The following is a 17610-nucleotide window of genomic DNA, read 5'->3' on the forward strand; positions in this document are numbered from 1 at the left end:
ATCAGGTTAGCATGGATTTGGAAAGCTGCCCAGAGCAGATTTCGGATAAAGTTTTTTTCCAGGATGTGCACTCGGCGTTGCCATGGAGACGGTGGGGAGGGGGGGACGGACGGACGGACGGAGGGACGGACGGATGGAGCAAGGATGGGGCTGGTGAGGGGAGGATGAAGAGCGTCATGTCGCCAGCTCGCAAATGCAACTTTTCTGCAAATAAAGAGCAGGTTTAAAGGGGTTTCTGCATTATTTCCCGGGGATGAGGGAGGTGGTTGAAGGTCTGAATTGGCACAAGGCAAGAAGGGCTGGGAAAGGAGAGCTGGTATCTCCGCGCCTCTCTGGATCCAAGGGCATCCTGGTTAGACACCAATGGAAAATTCTGCAAAACATAAAGACGGTTTGGAAACAGAAATACCTGATTACCCCCTAAATTCCTAGTCCTACCGGCACAGCCTTTTCCCAGGACAGAGCTGGGATGCCCCTGACCCCCCCAGCCATCCACAGCCACCCCAGGTGAGATTCAAGCCCATCTGAAGAGCCTCCAAACCAGTAATGTCGCTGTACTGGGCTTAGCTGGGAGATAAGAAATGGCTTTGGAGGACAAGAGAAGCAAATGTAGCGACTGGCAGGGTGGATCGGGGCTGCGGAGCACAAAAGTGGCGGCCGTGGTTCAGCACAAGGGTTTGTAACTGCTCCTTTTGGTTAAGGAAATAATTCATAGAATCACAGAATCATTTTGGTTGGAAAAGCCCATCAAGCTCATCGAGCTCATTCTTCCCAAATCTGCAGGGGTTTCAGATCTCACGCGGATCTTCCAAGAGAGGAACCAGCCTCTTATTTCAGGATGTTTATAAGGATGTGTGTCAATGAGACACGGGGACATTCTTTATTGAAGAACCTAATGAAATGGCCTCTGCTCCCCAGGAACAAGCGCCAGGAGCAGAGGAAACGGCCTCAAGTTGCACCAGGGGAGGTTGAGGTTGGATGTGGGAACAATTTCTTCCCCAAAGGGCTGTGGGGCATTGGAACAGGCTGCCCAGGGCAGTGCTGGAGTCACCAGCCCTGGAGGGCTGGACAGACGGACAGGAGGTTCTCAGGACATGGGGCAGGACAGGGGTGGGTTATGGTTGGACTCAATGATCTTGAGGGGCTTTTCCAAACAAAATGTTTCTGTGATTCTATGAAATGCAACCAAAGCCAGTGCTCCCCTGTCCCTTTGGAGGAACCACCCCCCGCACCAGCACAGGTTGGGGTTGAGCTGCTGGGAAGCAGCTTTTGGAGAAGGACCTGGGAGTTGTGGTGGCAACAGGGTGACCATGAGCCACCAATGTGCCCTGTGGCCAATGGTTTCTGGGGTGTGTAAGGAAGAGTGTGGGCAGCAGGTCAGGGAGGTTGTTCCTCCCCCTCTGCTGCCCTGGTGAGGCCACATCTGCAGAAATGGGTCCAGTTTAAGGACAAGGGATCACTGGAGAGAGTCCAGGGAGGGACACGAAGATGCTGAGGGGTCTGGAGCATCTTTGTGATGAGGAGACACTGAGAGAGCTGGGGCTGTTGAGCTGGAGAAGAGAAGCTGAGGGGGATGTGATCAATGGATCAATATCTCAGAGTGGGTGTCAAGAGGATCAGAGAATCACAGGATGGCTTGGGTTGAAGGACCTTCCCAGCTCCCCCAGTGCCACCCCTGCCATGAGCAGGGACATCTTCACCAGCTCAGGTTGCTCAGAGATCTGCAATACGCTGAATTTCCAGCTCCTGCTTCACCGGGAGAGGGACAGACTCACTGCTCCATCTCCCTGATTTATCTGCATTATTTAACCACGGCCTCTATTACAGCTCTTAAAAAGAGTTATTCTTGCCGTACGGATCGGTGCGCGTTGTAAAGCGGTTTTGTGATATTTTATAAGAAGCGACATAAACGCGAACTGTGCGGCGTTATAAATGAGGGGGAGGCTCCGAGGAACAAGGAGCTTTTCCATCAGCGCACGGCAGCTGCCAGATGTCAGCCAGACCGAGGATGCGACACGTTCTGTTTGATAAAAGCAGGACATGAAAGGGGCAAGGCGCCCAAGAATTATAATCTGTGTTATTTTTCAGGTAGCAGAGGAAAACGGTGGCGTTGGAGATTTGAGCATCACTCAGATCTGCAGCTCGACCGTGCCGTAAAATAAAGGTCTTGAAACGCCACTGCACGGCAAAGCTCAGAGCAAAACCAGGAATAAAACCACACTTCTCTTTGTGATTGTCGTCCCCAAAATGCGGCCTGAATTGCTGTCCTTGTCCCCAGCCCCGGGGTCACCGCTGCTCATGTGTCCTCAGAAGTGGCACCGGGGGAAGCGTCGGGTTTGGGTTTTCATTTGAAATTGGGGGATTATGAAGTTGATCTCAAAAAGAAGGTCAGTCCTCAAAACCCTCTGCTTGATGGGGTATGGGACATACAAAGGCGCCTATGAAAGGCATCCTGGACACGTGTGGCACATGGAGAGCTCTTCCTGCAGGAACAGGGAGAGTAAAATACGGGAAATATTCAGCAAATATTTCCATTTTGCAGGTAGGAAGAAGCTGAATGTCGTTGGCCACAGATATATGGTGAAAAGTCACCCCTGCCAGCAGGAGGATGTCAAACAGCAGCAGCTCAAGCACAATATTCCTGTGGCCGATGGTGCGGCCGCCCCGAGGAATCTCACGTGGATTTGCCAGGATGCTTTTGGAGCTGCTGCTGTTTCCGGGCAGACCGGGACACGCTGAGCTCCTCCGAGCCCACGTCTGGATTTGGGGTGAGGTGGAAGGCGAGAGGTCTGCTCAGGATTAGGAAAAGGAGCGCAAAGCCTCGAGCGAGCCTGAAAACCGCATGAAAAAGAAATCAATGTGCTGAGGTTAACGCCGAGAGGTTTGAGGATCGACTTGGTTTCTAAATGCACGAGGCTTGCTTGTCTAACAGAGAAAATTAACAGGCTGCAGGGGCTGCGGGTGGATGAATCCAGACTGGAAATAAGGCAGAATGGTTCTTAATTGTGAGGGTGATTAATTATTGGAGTGAGTTGCAAAGAGGAGCGCGACTGAACCCCTAATTCCTGCGGAGTCCATGATGGGGGGTTCCTCTGGAAAAGGGGTGGGAGCTCCGGCTGAGGGTACAATCATGGAATTGTTTTGGTTGGAAAAGAACCTCAAGGTCATTAAATTCAACCGTTCCCCACCCCTGGCACTGCCCCATGTCCTGAGAACCTCATGTCCGTCTGTCCAGCCCTCCAGGGATGGTGACTCCAGCACTGCCCTGGGCAGCCTGTTCCAATGCCCCACAGCCCTTTCTGGGAAGATTTCATCACTGTGCTACACAGGGCTCAGTGCAAACAGCCAAAAGAGCCCAATTTAAACTTAATGTCCAGGGCGCATCTACCCAGTGAGAGATTGGGGAATTAATGGGAACTGCAGCCCCAGCACTGTGAGAGATGCTGGTTTGTGTCTGGACACAATTAAGATGCGTCAGCCAGTGCATTGGCCATGCTAGTAAGTCCTGACTCCTCTCAAGGCTTAATAAGCTCAGGCTTAGAGCCAGGCTGCAAGACTAGGTCCAGTTCTGGACTCCCCAGTTTAGGAAGGACAAGGAATTGCTGGAGAGAGTCCAGTGGAGGGACACAAAGATGCTGAGGGGTCTGGAGCATCTTTGTGATGGGAGACACTGAGAGAGCTGGGGCTGTTGAGCTGGAGAAGAGAAGCTGAGAGGGATGTGATCAATGGATCAATATCTCAGGGTGGGTGTCAAGAGGACCATAGAATCACAGGGTTGAAGGACCTTCCCAGCTCCCCCAGTGCCCCCCCTGCCATGAGCAGGGACATCTTCACCAGCTCAGGTTGCTCAGAGCCCCGTCCAGCCTGGCCTGGGATGTCTCCAGGGATGGTTCATCTACCACCTCTCTGGGCAACCTGGGCCAGGCTCTCACCACCCTCAGGGCAACAATTTCTTCCTCATGTCCAGCCTGAATCTCCCTCCTTTAGTTTAAAACCATCACCCCTTTTCCTATCACAACAGGCCCTGCTCAAAAGTCTGTCCCAATCTTTCTTACAGGCCTCTTTTCAGTCTGTAAAGGCCGCTCTAAGGTCTCCCTGGAGCTTCTCTTCTCCAGCTGAACACCCCAACTCTCTCAGCCTGTCCTCCCAGGAGATCCACATCCCACCGCGTGTCCTTCCCAGGGCTGCACGTGCTCCTTCCCTGCCCTTTATCACAGCAGATATGAGGTCAAATACCCAGGATGGATATATATTTAGATATATATATATATTTAATTTATGGGGAATAACGTGACCGCTGACAATATCTGCAGCTCTCTCGGCTAAGATAATAAAGGTAATAAACTTCGGCTCCAGGGCACGGAGTGACCACTGGCAGGGGTCAGCACGTTCAGTGTCTGAAGGCTGTGAGGTCAAGCACGGTCTTTTTTCACTCTCCTTCGCAGCAGGATACCAGATTTTATGGGGAAATGCTTGTCTCACCTACAGTAACCCCAAGGATATAAACCACTCCATAAAAAACCACCATCGAGTTAGTGCTTGTGATTCTGAGCGAGATCCCGGCTGGAAGGTGATGCCAGGGAGGGTCAGTGGGACATGAGGCAAAGGTTCTTCCCCAGAGGTGCTGGACACTGAACAGGCTCCCAGGGAGGTGTCACGGCCCAACCTGACAGTGTTCAACAAGAGACTGGACACCATCCTCAGACACACGGGTGACCTGTGGGGTTGTCACTGCAGGGACAGCAGTTGGAACCAATGATCCTGTGGGTCCTTCCAGCTCAGGGCATCCTGTGGTTCTATAATGATTCTACGACCATCATTAGCGGGTTGGTTAGATCAACCTGCAGCCTTAAAATGATGAGATATTGGAATCACAGAATCATTTTGGTTGGAGAAGGCCTTCCAGACGATGGAGTCCAACCATAACCCACCCCTGTCCCTGCCCCATGTCCTGAGAACCTCATGTCCGTCTGTCCAACCCTCCAGGGCTGGTGACTCCAGCACTGCCCTGGGCAGCCTGTTCCAATGCCCCACAGCCCTTTGGGGAAGAAATTGTTCCCACATCCAACCTCAACCTCCCCTGGCGCAACTTGAAGCCCTTTTCTCTCGTTCTGTGAGATATTTGAGGACCTCAGTGCTCCTGAGGCCTGGAAAAGCTGAGAAATCCTGGTTTTCACCCAAGAGGGGCCACCGCATCCCTGGGTCTGGCTGGCAGATCTCCCAGTTTGCCCACAACCCGTTCCAGCTTCAGCAAGAGGGACAACGATGCCGTCCTAGGACACAGCGGGACATCAGCTCTGGTTTAAGGGTGGAAAGCTCAGGTAGGAAAACACGCAGGAACGCTCCTCTCCTTTGGTTTGCACCCACAAAGCAGCTGCCGGCCACGTCGGCTTCCCTGTGCTCACCCTAATCATAGAATCACGGAACCCCAGGTTGGAAGGGACCTCAAGGATCATCTGGTCCAGCGTCTCTTGATAAACTCTGTTCTTCTTTTCCGCACAATAAATTTTTATAAATAATCCATGCTATCTGTTATTCAGGGCAATAGAAACAAAGACTGACTCCAAAGGTGAGATTAATTTGTTCAAAGACAGATTTCTATCACAAATTCATATTGAAGCTTGGGGTCCTAACACTAACCCTAAAGCTAAGCCCAACCCTAGACATATTCTGAGTCTCAGCCCAGCAGCCCTAGTCCTGACCCAGATAAAACAGTTATCAGAGACAATATTTTATGCAACCTATACGCTCTTTTGGCAGACTTATTTCGACTCTACTCCAAATAGTAAGCTTGGCTTTAACTCTTATTCTGTACTCCTACTGTAAGCCTAATCCTAACTTAAATCTTTATATGGGCTGTAAATGAAAAATACAGTCTCAGTCCTATCCCCACTGATAAATTTATCATGGGATGATTTGATTTTGTAGCCTATCCCGTCCTTTGGCAGCCCCTTCGCAGCCCACGACTCGAACCTTAAAGCTAGGGATCGTTTTCTTGGGCTAAATCTCAGCAAAGCGCAAGTTTTCAGGATCCAAAGATAAATCACTGAGTTTCTGTCGTGTATGTACATGTATTAAAACATGTATATGCAGATACGGCAGCAGGGGAGGTTGGAACCGGATGATCTTTAAGGTTCCTTCCAACCCAAACCATACTATGAGTCTATGACCGCTCTTCCTTGATGGCCAAGCAAGGAATCCGTGCTGTGCCGCTTGGAAAGCTGTCCCCGTCCTCCTGGAATGGCACAAATAGATAAAAAGAAGAGGTAGGTCGCGCCGCTTCACTGAAATCTCATTAAGACGTTCAGACCCAATGTCCAAGCGAAGAGGCTGATGATGACGCCTGGGCCTTCTTCTTCGGAGCCATTTCCAGCGTCGCCGCAGCGCTCTCACTTTATTTTGTACATCTGTAACAGCGTACGGGTAGCGCGGTGTCTCCGAGAGGCCCTTCAGCTCGCTATTGAACTGATAAATTCACTGTATTACTTTACACAAATCAATACTCCAGCAGTTATCAGGGGTTGATGTGACCGAAATTGGTTTCAGCCAATTTGTGAGCGTAATAAATGTCCATTTATCAAATCAATTCATTCGAGCGGCGCTTCTCAGACCGCCCGGGCTCGGGGTACCGCAGGGTGATGTCTCCAGGTCCGGACACGCCGTGGGATCGTTCTCGTCCATCCCCGCTCTGCCGTGTCCTCCAGGAAGGTGCCAGCGGGCTCAGGATCATTCTGGGATGGGGAAGATGATGAACGTCCAACTAGACCCAAACTCTTCCCTTGCAAAGCCTGACTTGACTTGTAGAAAACAAGTGCGACACGCACTGAAATATAGAACTTGTAAAGGATCCGATCTTGCCCAAAATAAACCCAGTTTCCTGCGGAGCAGGGTAGGATGATATTCCTGCTCACCCATTTTCCTTCAGCCAACTGATTTCAACATCGTAACTGCTCAGCGTGTTGGAAATCGGTCACTCTCTAATTACAATGTAGATTTTCTGCGCTACCTTTATCCAAAATCTCTGCACTAGCAATAAACAAAACTTTCCCTTCCTCCCTCCTTATTCAGCTTCAGGAAGAGTCGGAACAAATTTCTTCAACCCAAAAAGGGTTTAGAAAATCAGCATTGGAAGGTGATGGGTTTTGAACCCTTCGCCTCTTAAGCGACCACAATGGTGAATGCTATGTCTCTATATACAAGAGATACTATTTCTCTGGCCTAATATTTAGGATATGAGGTGACAAACCAAAAATATATTGTTTGGAAAAACGCCTTCCTTTGGTTTATAACTTCAACCTTTGTGTCAATCCTGCTGCTTCGCCCTGTGCCTCTGCACCTCCGAGCAAAATGGTAAATGAGACCTAACGAGATTCCGAGCGCACTAATTTCTGAGAGTGCACTAGAAACGCAATCGAGCCTTCGAGTCGTTCATTTGCATGAACCGGTTGCGGCGTCCCGGCTGCCGTTAGCTCCTGGCATGGCAGGAATGACCTGTCTGTGTCTTTATGATGTGTTACGAGCCGGAGTATTTAATGTGGATTTTGTTATAATAAAATAAACGTCTACAGAGGGAGAGCGTCGTCCGGCTCTCCCGCTGGGAGGAATCCCGTGCCCTGTTACGATCGATTCATCGCCGTCCCACAGCGTCTGTGTAGCAGAAAATTGAGCAGCAGGGCTCGCAGATATCCCGTGGAGACGGCCGGGGAGGTTTTGTCCCTCTGCGGTAGAGATGTCACGGTGTTGGTGCTGTGACACCAGCCAGTCCACTGCAAACGTACCCACCACCCCGGACCTGCGCGGCAAATCCCCAAGAGCACGTTCCCTTTGTATTCCGGGCTCGAGCCCCTCTGGAGAGTGTTTGGATCATGCACCGAGTGACGGATTAAATCAGATTATTCAATTAAGGCGGCGGTTATAAATTAAACATAGCGGCTAAGCTGGGTAAAGCTGGAGACGTGGTGTGCGGCGAGGCTCCCGGCCAGCAAAGCGCCAAACAGGAGGCACGTGGAGTCCACAAAGTAGCTGCAAAACCAGCCGGGAATCAAGTAAATAACAAAACCAGAGAGGAAGCGCTTGAGAGAAGAAGAAATAAAAGTCATGTCTCTAAATTCACCCTTCTTGAAAGAAAATAACAAAAACAGGACAGAGGGAAGAGGGGGAGGAGGGGACGGAGACGCTCCCGCTACCTTTTGGTCTGATATCCTGAGGCTGCGGGGGTATCAAGCGCATTCCCTCTAATTCAATAAGAGAAGCCTCCATAAAGGCAGTGACTTTAATGTGCAGAACCACCACCTGTGTCAGGAACAGGCACTGCCCATTAATCACAGCTTCCCAATTAGCGGGGCCGGCTGCCCCCAGGCACAGCCGCTCAACAAACACAGAGGGGCTGGTGTGTTTGCAGGGTCGGGGGGAGCTGGAGCTTCCACATCGCACAGGACTCGCCTTTGTTAACTAAACCATGATGGGTTTTGTATTTATGACCGCGCGTCGCTCGCTGTTTTGCCTTGGTTTGCTCTTACCGCCCCGTCCCATTTTCAGGCACTAAACTGGGATGCAGGGGTGGTTCGAGGAGTTATTAACAGGACAGGATGAGAGGAAACGGCCTCAAGTTGCGCCAGGGGAGGTTGAGGTTGGATGTGGGAACAATTTCTTCCCCAAAGGGCTGTGGGGCATTGGAACAGGCTGCCCAGGGCAGTGCTGGAGTCACCAGCCCTGGAGGGCTGGACAGACACTTTTCCAACCCAAATGATTTGATGATTCAATAATCCAACAGCTTTCAGGCTTTGGATGGACAAATCCAACCCAGCCCAGCTTGCCGGAGCCTTGATTTCCTTACAGACGTTTGGCACCCCGTGTGAAATAAACCGCTCCTGAGATTTGCGAGGCTGCCCCAACTGAACCACCTCGCACAACCCACCGGGACCCCTCGTTTCTTTCCTTCTCCCCGCGGATGCGTCGGTCGGGGCCGTGCGCTCCATCACGTGTGAGGATGGAGCTTGGCCGGTGTCTCTGGTGAGGGACAAATCACAGAATGGTTTGAGTTGAAGGGACCTACAAGGCTCATCCAGCCCAAGCATCTTCACCCGGATCAGCGAAACGCAGATATTGCTCTTTAGGAGGGACAGGGTGATATGGGGAAGCTGAGCCGGGCTTTGGGCAGGACCAGCCTGACCCCCAGGCTCAGGCTTTACAAAGCTGCCAGAACCAGGGTGGTATAGCAACAAAAATAGGTTTTCAGCGTGAGATAATAGCATTTCCAGGCAGAAATCATCCCCCCCTGCTCCACAGATGCCCAACACCCTTTGGATTCAAAGTGCCTAATTGATTAACATAACGAAGTTACGCTCGCAGCGACTGTCCGTGCCCATCTGAAATGTGCAGTTGCTGTTTGGGCTCCGTGTGCCTAAAAGCTGATCTGTTCTTCTCCCCGCAACTGCATCCTGCGGGCTGACAAAACCCACTCAAACCTCGCTGTGCGGTTCCTCGTTGTACGGTTCCATCCCAGCCACAAGAGGCCAGGCTCCTCATTTATTCCCTGTGCTTATTTAATTAATTTGCTTTTTTTTAAGCAGTGAAAAACTTATAATTTGATGTGCAGGAAAAAAACACCCTCCAGAGAAAGGCCTCAGAACCCTTGTTTGAAAACGGGGTTTCGGTAGATCCAGAAAAGGAAATATGAACTAACAAAATACTCTAGACTTGCAGTTTTTGCAATGGATGCGCAGACATAACCAAATGTATCAAATTCTACCACAGACAAATAAGGTGGATTTCCAGAGAGAAAATAACAGAAGCAACGTGCTCGGAAGTGTGGGTTCTTGAGGAGGTGAGTGGTTGGACTCGATCTTGAGGGTCTTTTCCAACCAAAATGATTCTGTGGTTCTATAAATTGCAGCTGCCCCAGCAGCAAACGCTTCGTTTGACACAGGAACCAGAGGGCAGTGGGCTGAACTATGGCGAGGCAGATTTGAAATGAAGAAAAGGGTCTATTTCTTCACTAACTACGCAGCTCCTGGCAAAGGGTGGTGCAGAGTCTGGAGGTTTACGGGGGATCCAAGGGAAACGTGGACAAATTCATGGAAGAATGGAATAGTTTGTGTTGAAGGGACTTTAAAGGTCCCCCAGTGCCCCCCCTGCCATGAGCAGGGACATCTTCACCAGCTCAGGTTGCTCAGAGCCCCGTCCAGCCTGGCCTGGGATGTCTCCAGGGATGGTTCATCCACCACCTCTCTGGGATACAGAACAGATCCCTAAATTGGCACATGCGTGAGGGGCTTCCGTGCAGAAAGCCGCGCAAAAACGGCTCGTGAATTATTACTGAGCGATATTCTTCAGACAAATGAGTTTGTAATAAGGAAGCGGAAGACACAGGAGGGCAGAGCTGGTCCTACCTGCTCCCACGGTGGCGATGGCGCTCTCCTGGCCGATGATGTGCTCCTTGAGCCGCTGTTCCAGGGGAAATCTCCGGCGTTCCTCCACCTCCCTCCTGCGCTGCTCCTCCTGGAACTGTGCGACGAGAGAAAACATTGGGAACAGAGGTTCTGAAAAACAAAGCTTCGCTTATTTGATCTGTATTTGTCTCCCCACCCTCCGCACATCTCAAAGACTCCAACAAGATGCTGCAGAGATGGACGAGCACGGGGGAGGTCGAGTACCGTCGCTGTGCAGACAAACCAGCACCAGGTGCGATGGCGCTGGAAAAAAGCTCTTTATTCCTTTAAATATTGCATCGCACGTAGTAAATTTAGAAGGTCTGCATGAGTTAGTTGCAAATGTGCTTCGCATTTAGGGGAAGGTGGAATCTGAACTACTTAGGTTTTCAACAGCTTTATTGCACTAGAATGAAAAGCTGTAAGGGTCTTAAAACATCAAACTGATGTCAGTAAGATGTCCAACACGGCACCAACCACAGAAAGAACTTCTTTCTAAAATACTTTACCAAAAATCCATCTCACAGGGCCGTGATTTCCTAGTCGCAAAGATACACTACGATCATCTACTTTATTCAGGACATTTGCTCCTTTCAAGCTCTGGCCCCTGAGGAATCAGGGCCTTGGAGAGCCAGGGACTGACGCACCGTTTCCACTCAGATTATTCAGTGTCAGGGTTGGGTTAACAGTTGGACTTGATGATCTTGAAGGTCTTTTCCAACCAAAATGATTCTGTGATTCTACGATTTGTGGGAGCTGAGGGCTGAGATAGGGCAGAGAGGGGTTCACAGAGACAGCTGACACGAGCGCATCTCTGAGATGCTCGAGGATGGGATACAGGCAGAACCTCAAAGTGGGAGCGGGTCTCACAGCGCAGTGACCTTCTGGGGGAAAGAGGATAAATCCAGCCCCTGCGCATCTTCAGAAAATGCTGAAAAACATTCTGCTGAGCACCTTTTCCCAGCGCTCAGCACAGGACACACATGGAGCTGCTGGAGAGGGGCCAGAGGAGCCACAGGAATGACCCAAGGCTGGAACAGCTCTGCTGGGAACAGGTGAGAGAGTTGGGGTGTTCAGCTGGAGAAGAGAAGCTCCAGGGAGACCTTAGTGCGGCCTTTTTGGTCTGAAAAAGGGCCCATAAGAAAGATGGGGACAGACTTTTGAGCAGGGCCTGTTGTGATAGGACAAGGGGTGATGGTTTCAAACTGAAGGAGGGAGATTGAGGCTGGACATGAGGAAGAAATTGTTGCCCTGAGGGTGGTGAGAGCCTGGCCCAGGTTGTCCAGAGAGGTGGATGAAGATGTCCCTGCTCATGGCAGGGGGGGAACTGGGGGACCTTTGAACGCCCCTTCACCCCAAACCATTCTATGATCTCAAGCAGAGTTTGGCCATCTCACCAGTGAAACCACCGCTCTGGAAACAACCATCCCACAAAGCCAGACTTAGCTAAGGATGGACCATAAGGAGCCCACAGGGTGTGCAGAGTAATTTAACACCCATAATTGGTCCTCATCATTCAATCCACCTTCCCGACGGGGAAACACCTCTGACAACACCAGAAAGGAGCCGCAGAAGCTGCAGCAGGATCCTGGATGAACGCCCAGCCCGGTCGCCTGTGTTTCCTGAACTGGTACTGACTGTGACAGTATATTAATAGTGAACAATCCCATTTTGGCTGGTGCTGTGAGTCTCGTGTGTAACAGCGAGATGCCGTCAGCCCCCACATGGAGCAATAACCTCCCCCGGGATACCTGCGAACGGCACTGCAGGACGGACACCGGCATGTCCATGATGATATCTCTGGGGTCCGTGTACGCTCAGGCGCTGTTCTCACCATATATCTGCATCTTTCTTTATATCTCGGCAAATCTTTTCTTCCCCTCTCATCTTTCGCCTTTGTTAAGGTGCAAGGAAAGTGATCGGTGCTGTCAGGACACTGAGAAATTCGTGTGGGTTTATGGAGAGGACGTGCATGAGGAGCAAGAGGAGCCTCTCCATCCCTCCTTGGAAAACCAACATTGTAAAATGTCCCTGTGGAGGAGAAATTCCCTTTCATGGGGAAAATCTGCAGCAGTTAAGGTGCTTTTTCCAAGCTGTCTCTATAGAGCGTTCAGCTCAGGGTGTGTTCTGGACAGACCCGTCCTCCCTTGTGCCATGTCCTGCGGTGCCACCGGCCCTGAGCGACCCACACCAAGCAGCACACACCGGAATGAGGAAAATCCACCCAGAAAAGCAGGTTTTAGATGAGTCTGGGATATGACCTCCAAAAAAATGTATTTCAAGGGAGGCTACAAATATGGACACTCCCTTTGTACAAGGAGTCCTGTGGAAAAGCTGAGGGGCAACAGGCACAAGTTACTCCTGGGGAGATTCTGATTGAACACAAGAGGGAAAGGTTTCCTGATGAGAACAATCAGCCATTGGAACCATCTCCACTGGGAAGTGGTGGTTTTTCCAACACTGGAGATGTTTAAGATTCAGGTGGAGAAGGGGCTGGGCCAGCTCATCCAGACCGGGCTTGTGCCAAGAAACGTTGGACTAAGGATCCTTGTGGTCCATTCAACCTGGTGTTCGATGATTTCGTGAGTCTGTGATTATAGAATCATAGGTCTAGAGAATCATTTTGGTTGGAAAAGCCCCTCAAGATCATTGAGTCCAACCACAACCCACCCCCGGCACTGCCCCATGTCCTGAGAACCTCATGTCCGTCTGTCCAGCCCTCCAGGGATGGTGACTCCAGCACTGCCCTGGGCAGCCTGTTCCAATGCCCCACAGCCCTTTGGGGAAGAAATTGTTCCCACATCCAACCTCAACCTCCCCTGGTGCAACTTGAGGCCGTTTCCTCTGCTCCTGGCGCTTGTTCCTGGGGAGCAGAGCCCGACCCCCCTGGCTCCAAGCTCCTTTCAGGCAGTTCAGAGATCAGAAGGTCTCCCCTCAGCTCCTGTTCTCCAGGTGATCTGGTGAGCGGTTCTTCCATGGGCAAACACCGTCTTAAGGTGATTCTTGTGGGTTTACAGCAAGCACGAAATCAGCTTCCACTGCAAGGCTGCTCTGCCCCAACTCTACATACAGGGCTGTGTGTGAATTAACAAACAGATGCTTTGTGAACAACCAAAACAGGAATTTTTCTCATAAACTATGCTTAATCCAACAACCTGAGAATGTTCAGTTGGATCATAGAATCACAGAAGAGTTTGGGTTGAAGGGACCTTCCCAGCTCCCCCAGTGCCACCCCTGCCATGAGCAGGGACATCTTCAGCAGCTCAGGTTGCTCAGAGCCCCGTCCAGCCTGGCCTGGGATGTCTCCAGGGATGGTTCATCCACCACCTCTCTGGCCAACCTGGGCCAGGCCTCACCACCCTCAGGACCAACAATTCGTTGTGTCTAGAATGTTTGTATTCTTGAGAAGGTCCATCGAAAGTGATTCAATATGTTGATGGGGACATGAGCTCCGGTCCAGGACGTTCTCATTCCGCTGCTCCCCAGAGAACTGGGGAAAGGGCAATCGCGTGCTCGCCCTGGCTGAAACGCTCCTTAAAAATCCTTTGGCAGCCACTCATGGAGACAGGAGAGACCAGTGGATGGATCCAACTGGGCCCAGTACTCCGGGGGAAACAGGATTTGAACAGCAAAGAAAGACCTGGAAGAGCTGAGCTCAGTCCTGGGGCAAACAGAAAACACCAGCTTCAAGGGTTTCTCCCTTCCTTTCAGCCCTAGATACACGACAGCTTATTTAAATCTCACCAGAGTGCTCAGCAACGTGAACCAGCCCCGAAGTCCTAAACACCAGTGCGGTCTAACGCAGGGAAAGCACACATGGAATTCTGGGGTTTTTTCAAAAGAATAAAGGAAATCAAAATAAATTAAAAATACATATGAAAACTCCTTGTTATTCTGTCACAAGGATATGTAAATAAAATCTATGGGATGTGCCCATCCAGTAATAGTTCTGCCAATTCATTCTCCGGCAGTGATTAAAATGAGCAATAAATTGTCAAAGAGTCTCGGTGGAACGCGGATCTGGGGTGGATGTTACCCCGGGAGCGCCGCACGCCCCCCGGCTGAATATTCATCACGGGCTGCCTCCACGGCCTGATGTTTTATATACAAGTACAATCATTTTCATCAGGAACATCTCCTCAGATATATTTCCTTTCTCTCCTCCGTCTATTAGTTAAGCAGAAAAACCGACACAGCTTTTTCCAACGGTTCGGGGCAGGTTTCCTCGCCAAGGATGGACTCCAGAGACCATTTACCCGGAGGAAAATTTTCCCTTCACCTCCTTCTTGTAAAGATTTTAAGTGTTTTATTCTCAACTTTTCTTCTTTAAATCTTGCTTTGGGAGCTGTTGGGTGGAATGTTGATGTGCTGGAGGGTGGGAAGGTTCTACAGAGGGATCTGGATTGATGGGCTGAGGCCAATTGTTTGAGGTTCACCAAGGCCAAGTGTCGGGTCCTGCGCTTGGGTCACAACAACCCCATGGACGCTGCAGCTGGGGAACAGCGGCTGGAAAAGGAGCTGGGGGTGTTGGTGCCAGCAGCTGAACTTGAGCCAGCGTGTGCCCAGGTGGCCAAGAGGCCACCAGCATCCTGGCTGGTACCAGCACTGGTGTGGCCAGCAGGCCCAGGGCAGTGACCGTCCCTGTGCTGGGACCCGGGGAGGCCAAACCGCCAATGCTGGGGGCAGTTTTGGGACCCTCATGCCAAGAAAGGCCTTGAGGTGCTGGAGCGAGTGGAGAGAAGGGAACGGAGCTGGTGAGGGGCTGGAGCACAAGTGTGATGGAGCGGCTGAGGGACCTGGGGGGTTCAGCTGGAGAACAGGAGCTGAGGGGAGACCTTCTGATCTCTGAACTGCCTGAAAGGAGCTTGGAGCCAGGGGGGTCGGGCTCTGCTCCCCAGGAACAAGCGCCAGGAGCAGAGGAATCGGCCTCAAGTTGCGCCAGGGGAGGTTGAGGTTGGATGTGGGAACAATTTCTTCCCCAAAGGGCTGTGGGGCATTGGAACAGGCTGCCCAGGACAGCACTTTCGATTGACTGGTGGGTTTAATTCACGGTAATATCTACTAAATGTAGTAGCTGCCACAGTTTTAATGTGAGGAATTTCTTTTCCATAGGTTTTCTCTCATCATTGCTGTGATGAGCCCTCAATAATTAGTCACTCCTACTTGAATAAGGCTTCACAGTCAGAAATATTAAGTCCTTAACATCAGGCTGCAGGTCCCTCCCTAATAACCTCCATCTCTGTAACCAACTCCTGGTGTTTTTCTTGGAGCTTCTATGGCAAACGTGGGTCTTTTCCTTCTTTAAAACACCTTAAAACATTGATTCATGAGCGTGACACGGTGCAGCGCAGCCCACGCTAGGGGACAGGGAGGCTGAAGGGACGAGATCCCACAAGCAGGCGGCAGGAATCGGCGCATTTTGCCTTCAACTGGTGTTGGTGAACACACGGATTCCAGGCACACAGCTTGATTTTTAATACCTGGTTCTTCTTCAGAAAATACAGCAAAAACTACACCTGATTTTAGTGTATTTTTGTAAGGGGTTACAGAACAATGTTACAGGTTGTGAGAGTCGGTCTGAAGATGGAGCAGGATGTGCCTGACCATCGCCATCAAGAACTTAGAGAACTGAAGCCCTGACCGAAAGAACAGATGGACAATGACTTGGAGAGGGGCCCAAGGAGAAGCATTGTGTTGTATTCTTTCTCCAATATGGGGGGGCTGCTGCTAACAATGGCTGCTGTGTGGACTTTGTCTGCTTCTCCAGCCAAACCAGCCCCCACCTCCTGAAAGTGATTGTCACGAGGGTCTCTTCAACCCGGGGACAATAGTTGCCATCCAGAAGATGTGTTCTCACCTGCAGCCTCAGTTACATGTGTCCCTCACCTGCTCCCCCAAACAATGGCCAACGAAAAGGAGCATGGCCAGAAGCTCGCCAAGGGTCCTGAGGTCACCCAATGGACCAGAGAAAGACCCGTGAATGCTGGACATGTAAGCGTTGGCAAAAGAAAGTGTGAATCTCTCAAGCCTGTGCAATACGAGCCTGGGTTGCGAAATTGGCCTAAAACAATGGGAGCAAGGGGGGGTGAAGAAGCATAAAAGGTGACTCCAGAATGGACACCGCTGAAGATCTTCCTGCCAGAGGATCCCAAACCACGACAGAGGACCAGCAGGACTCCATGGGACCGGAGACCAGGCCTTTGGAACTGGACTGGTGATAAACGCAACCTCATGTCTCATCTTTACCTTTACTTTTCCCCATTTCTTTTCCCTTTTCTTTTCTCTCTCTCTCTCTATCACGTGCCACTTTACAGGCAGATTAATAAAGTAACACTGCTTGATTGAATCATAACCCCTTGGCTTTTTGGTCGCCTTAATTTAGCGCTCTGAGATCAAGGTAAAAGAACCATCACAAATCCAATTGACCATGACACAGGTTCTGTGTAAATCACTGAGAGGAAGGAATGTGAATGTGGAAGAGGACGGCACGCAGCTAAAAAGACTTCAGAAGTGGTTTTTTCCCCTTATACATCCCATCATTAATTGATTTTTAAAAGCACGGAGTTGTGGGTGGGCTAAGGCATCCTGCATCGCGCACACCGGCTTTGCTTTAAAACTGATCTTGTAGAGGGGAAAAAACCCCACAAAACCACCAGAATCACGTGCTCACCTTCGCCTCCGACGCTCTCAGAAGTTTCATGACCTCCCCGTCGCGGGCGTAATCCAGGGGTGTGTGTCCCATTTCGTTCTTCTGCAGGGGGTTGGCACCTGATGGAGGAAAAATGAATAAGATCAGGGGGGCAAGGGTGCAGTTTTGGGGCAGAAAAAGCAGGAAACACATCTTGTGCCTGTTGTGCGAGCGCATGTCCCCTCCTGACCTTTGCTCCGAGGGGTGTCGGGGTGACAAAGGGACAATGTCCAACCAGCGGTTCCACGCGGGGGTGGCCAGGGAGGAAGAAAAGGAATTGTCACTGCTGACAAACGGCTTGGCAGGGAAAAGCTGCTGCGGGGGGATGAGACACGGTCACAAAGAGAAAACAGAGTTTCACAAAAGCAACTGCTCCACGTCCTCACGTGGGATTGTTATGGGTTCAATTGGACACGCTGTCCGGCCTGTCCGTCCATCCGCGTTGGAGATGGAGAGGGTTGTAGCCTCCTAAACAGCTGCCACACTAAGGCA

The 17610-nt window shown here is 50.8% G+C and overlaps 1 protein-coding gene across 1 annotated transcript in view; it reads right to left on the reverse strand.

Moving 5' to 3' along the window:
• Positions 1–17610, reverse strand: part of CLPB (ClpB family mitochondrial disaggregase) — an 89074-nt gene that overhangs the window by 19146 nt on the left and 52318 nt on the right. The window contains exons 6-7 of the mRNA XM_005510998.3: positions 17101–17198; positions 10392–10506 (exon numbers count right to left, since the gene is read on the reverse strand). Coding sequence (XP_005511055.2) covers positions 10392–10506; positions 17101–17198 — 213 coding nt within the window. The remainder of the gene's footprint in view (positions 1–10391; positions 10507–17100; positions 17199–17610) is intronic.

The sequence above is a fragment of the Columba livia genome, chromosome 1 (assembly GCF_036013475.1).
Source record: "Columba livia isolate bColLiv1 breed racing homer chromosome 1, bColLiv1.pat.W.v2, whole genome shotgun sequence".
Lineage (NCBI taxonomy): Eukaryota > Metazoa > Chordata > Aves > Columbiformes > Columbidae > Columba > Columba livia.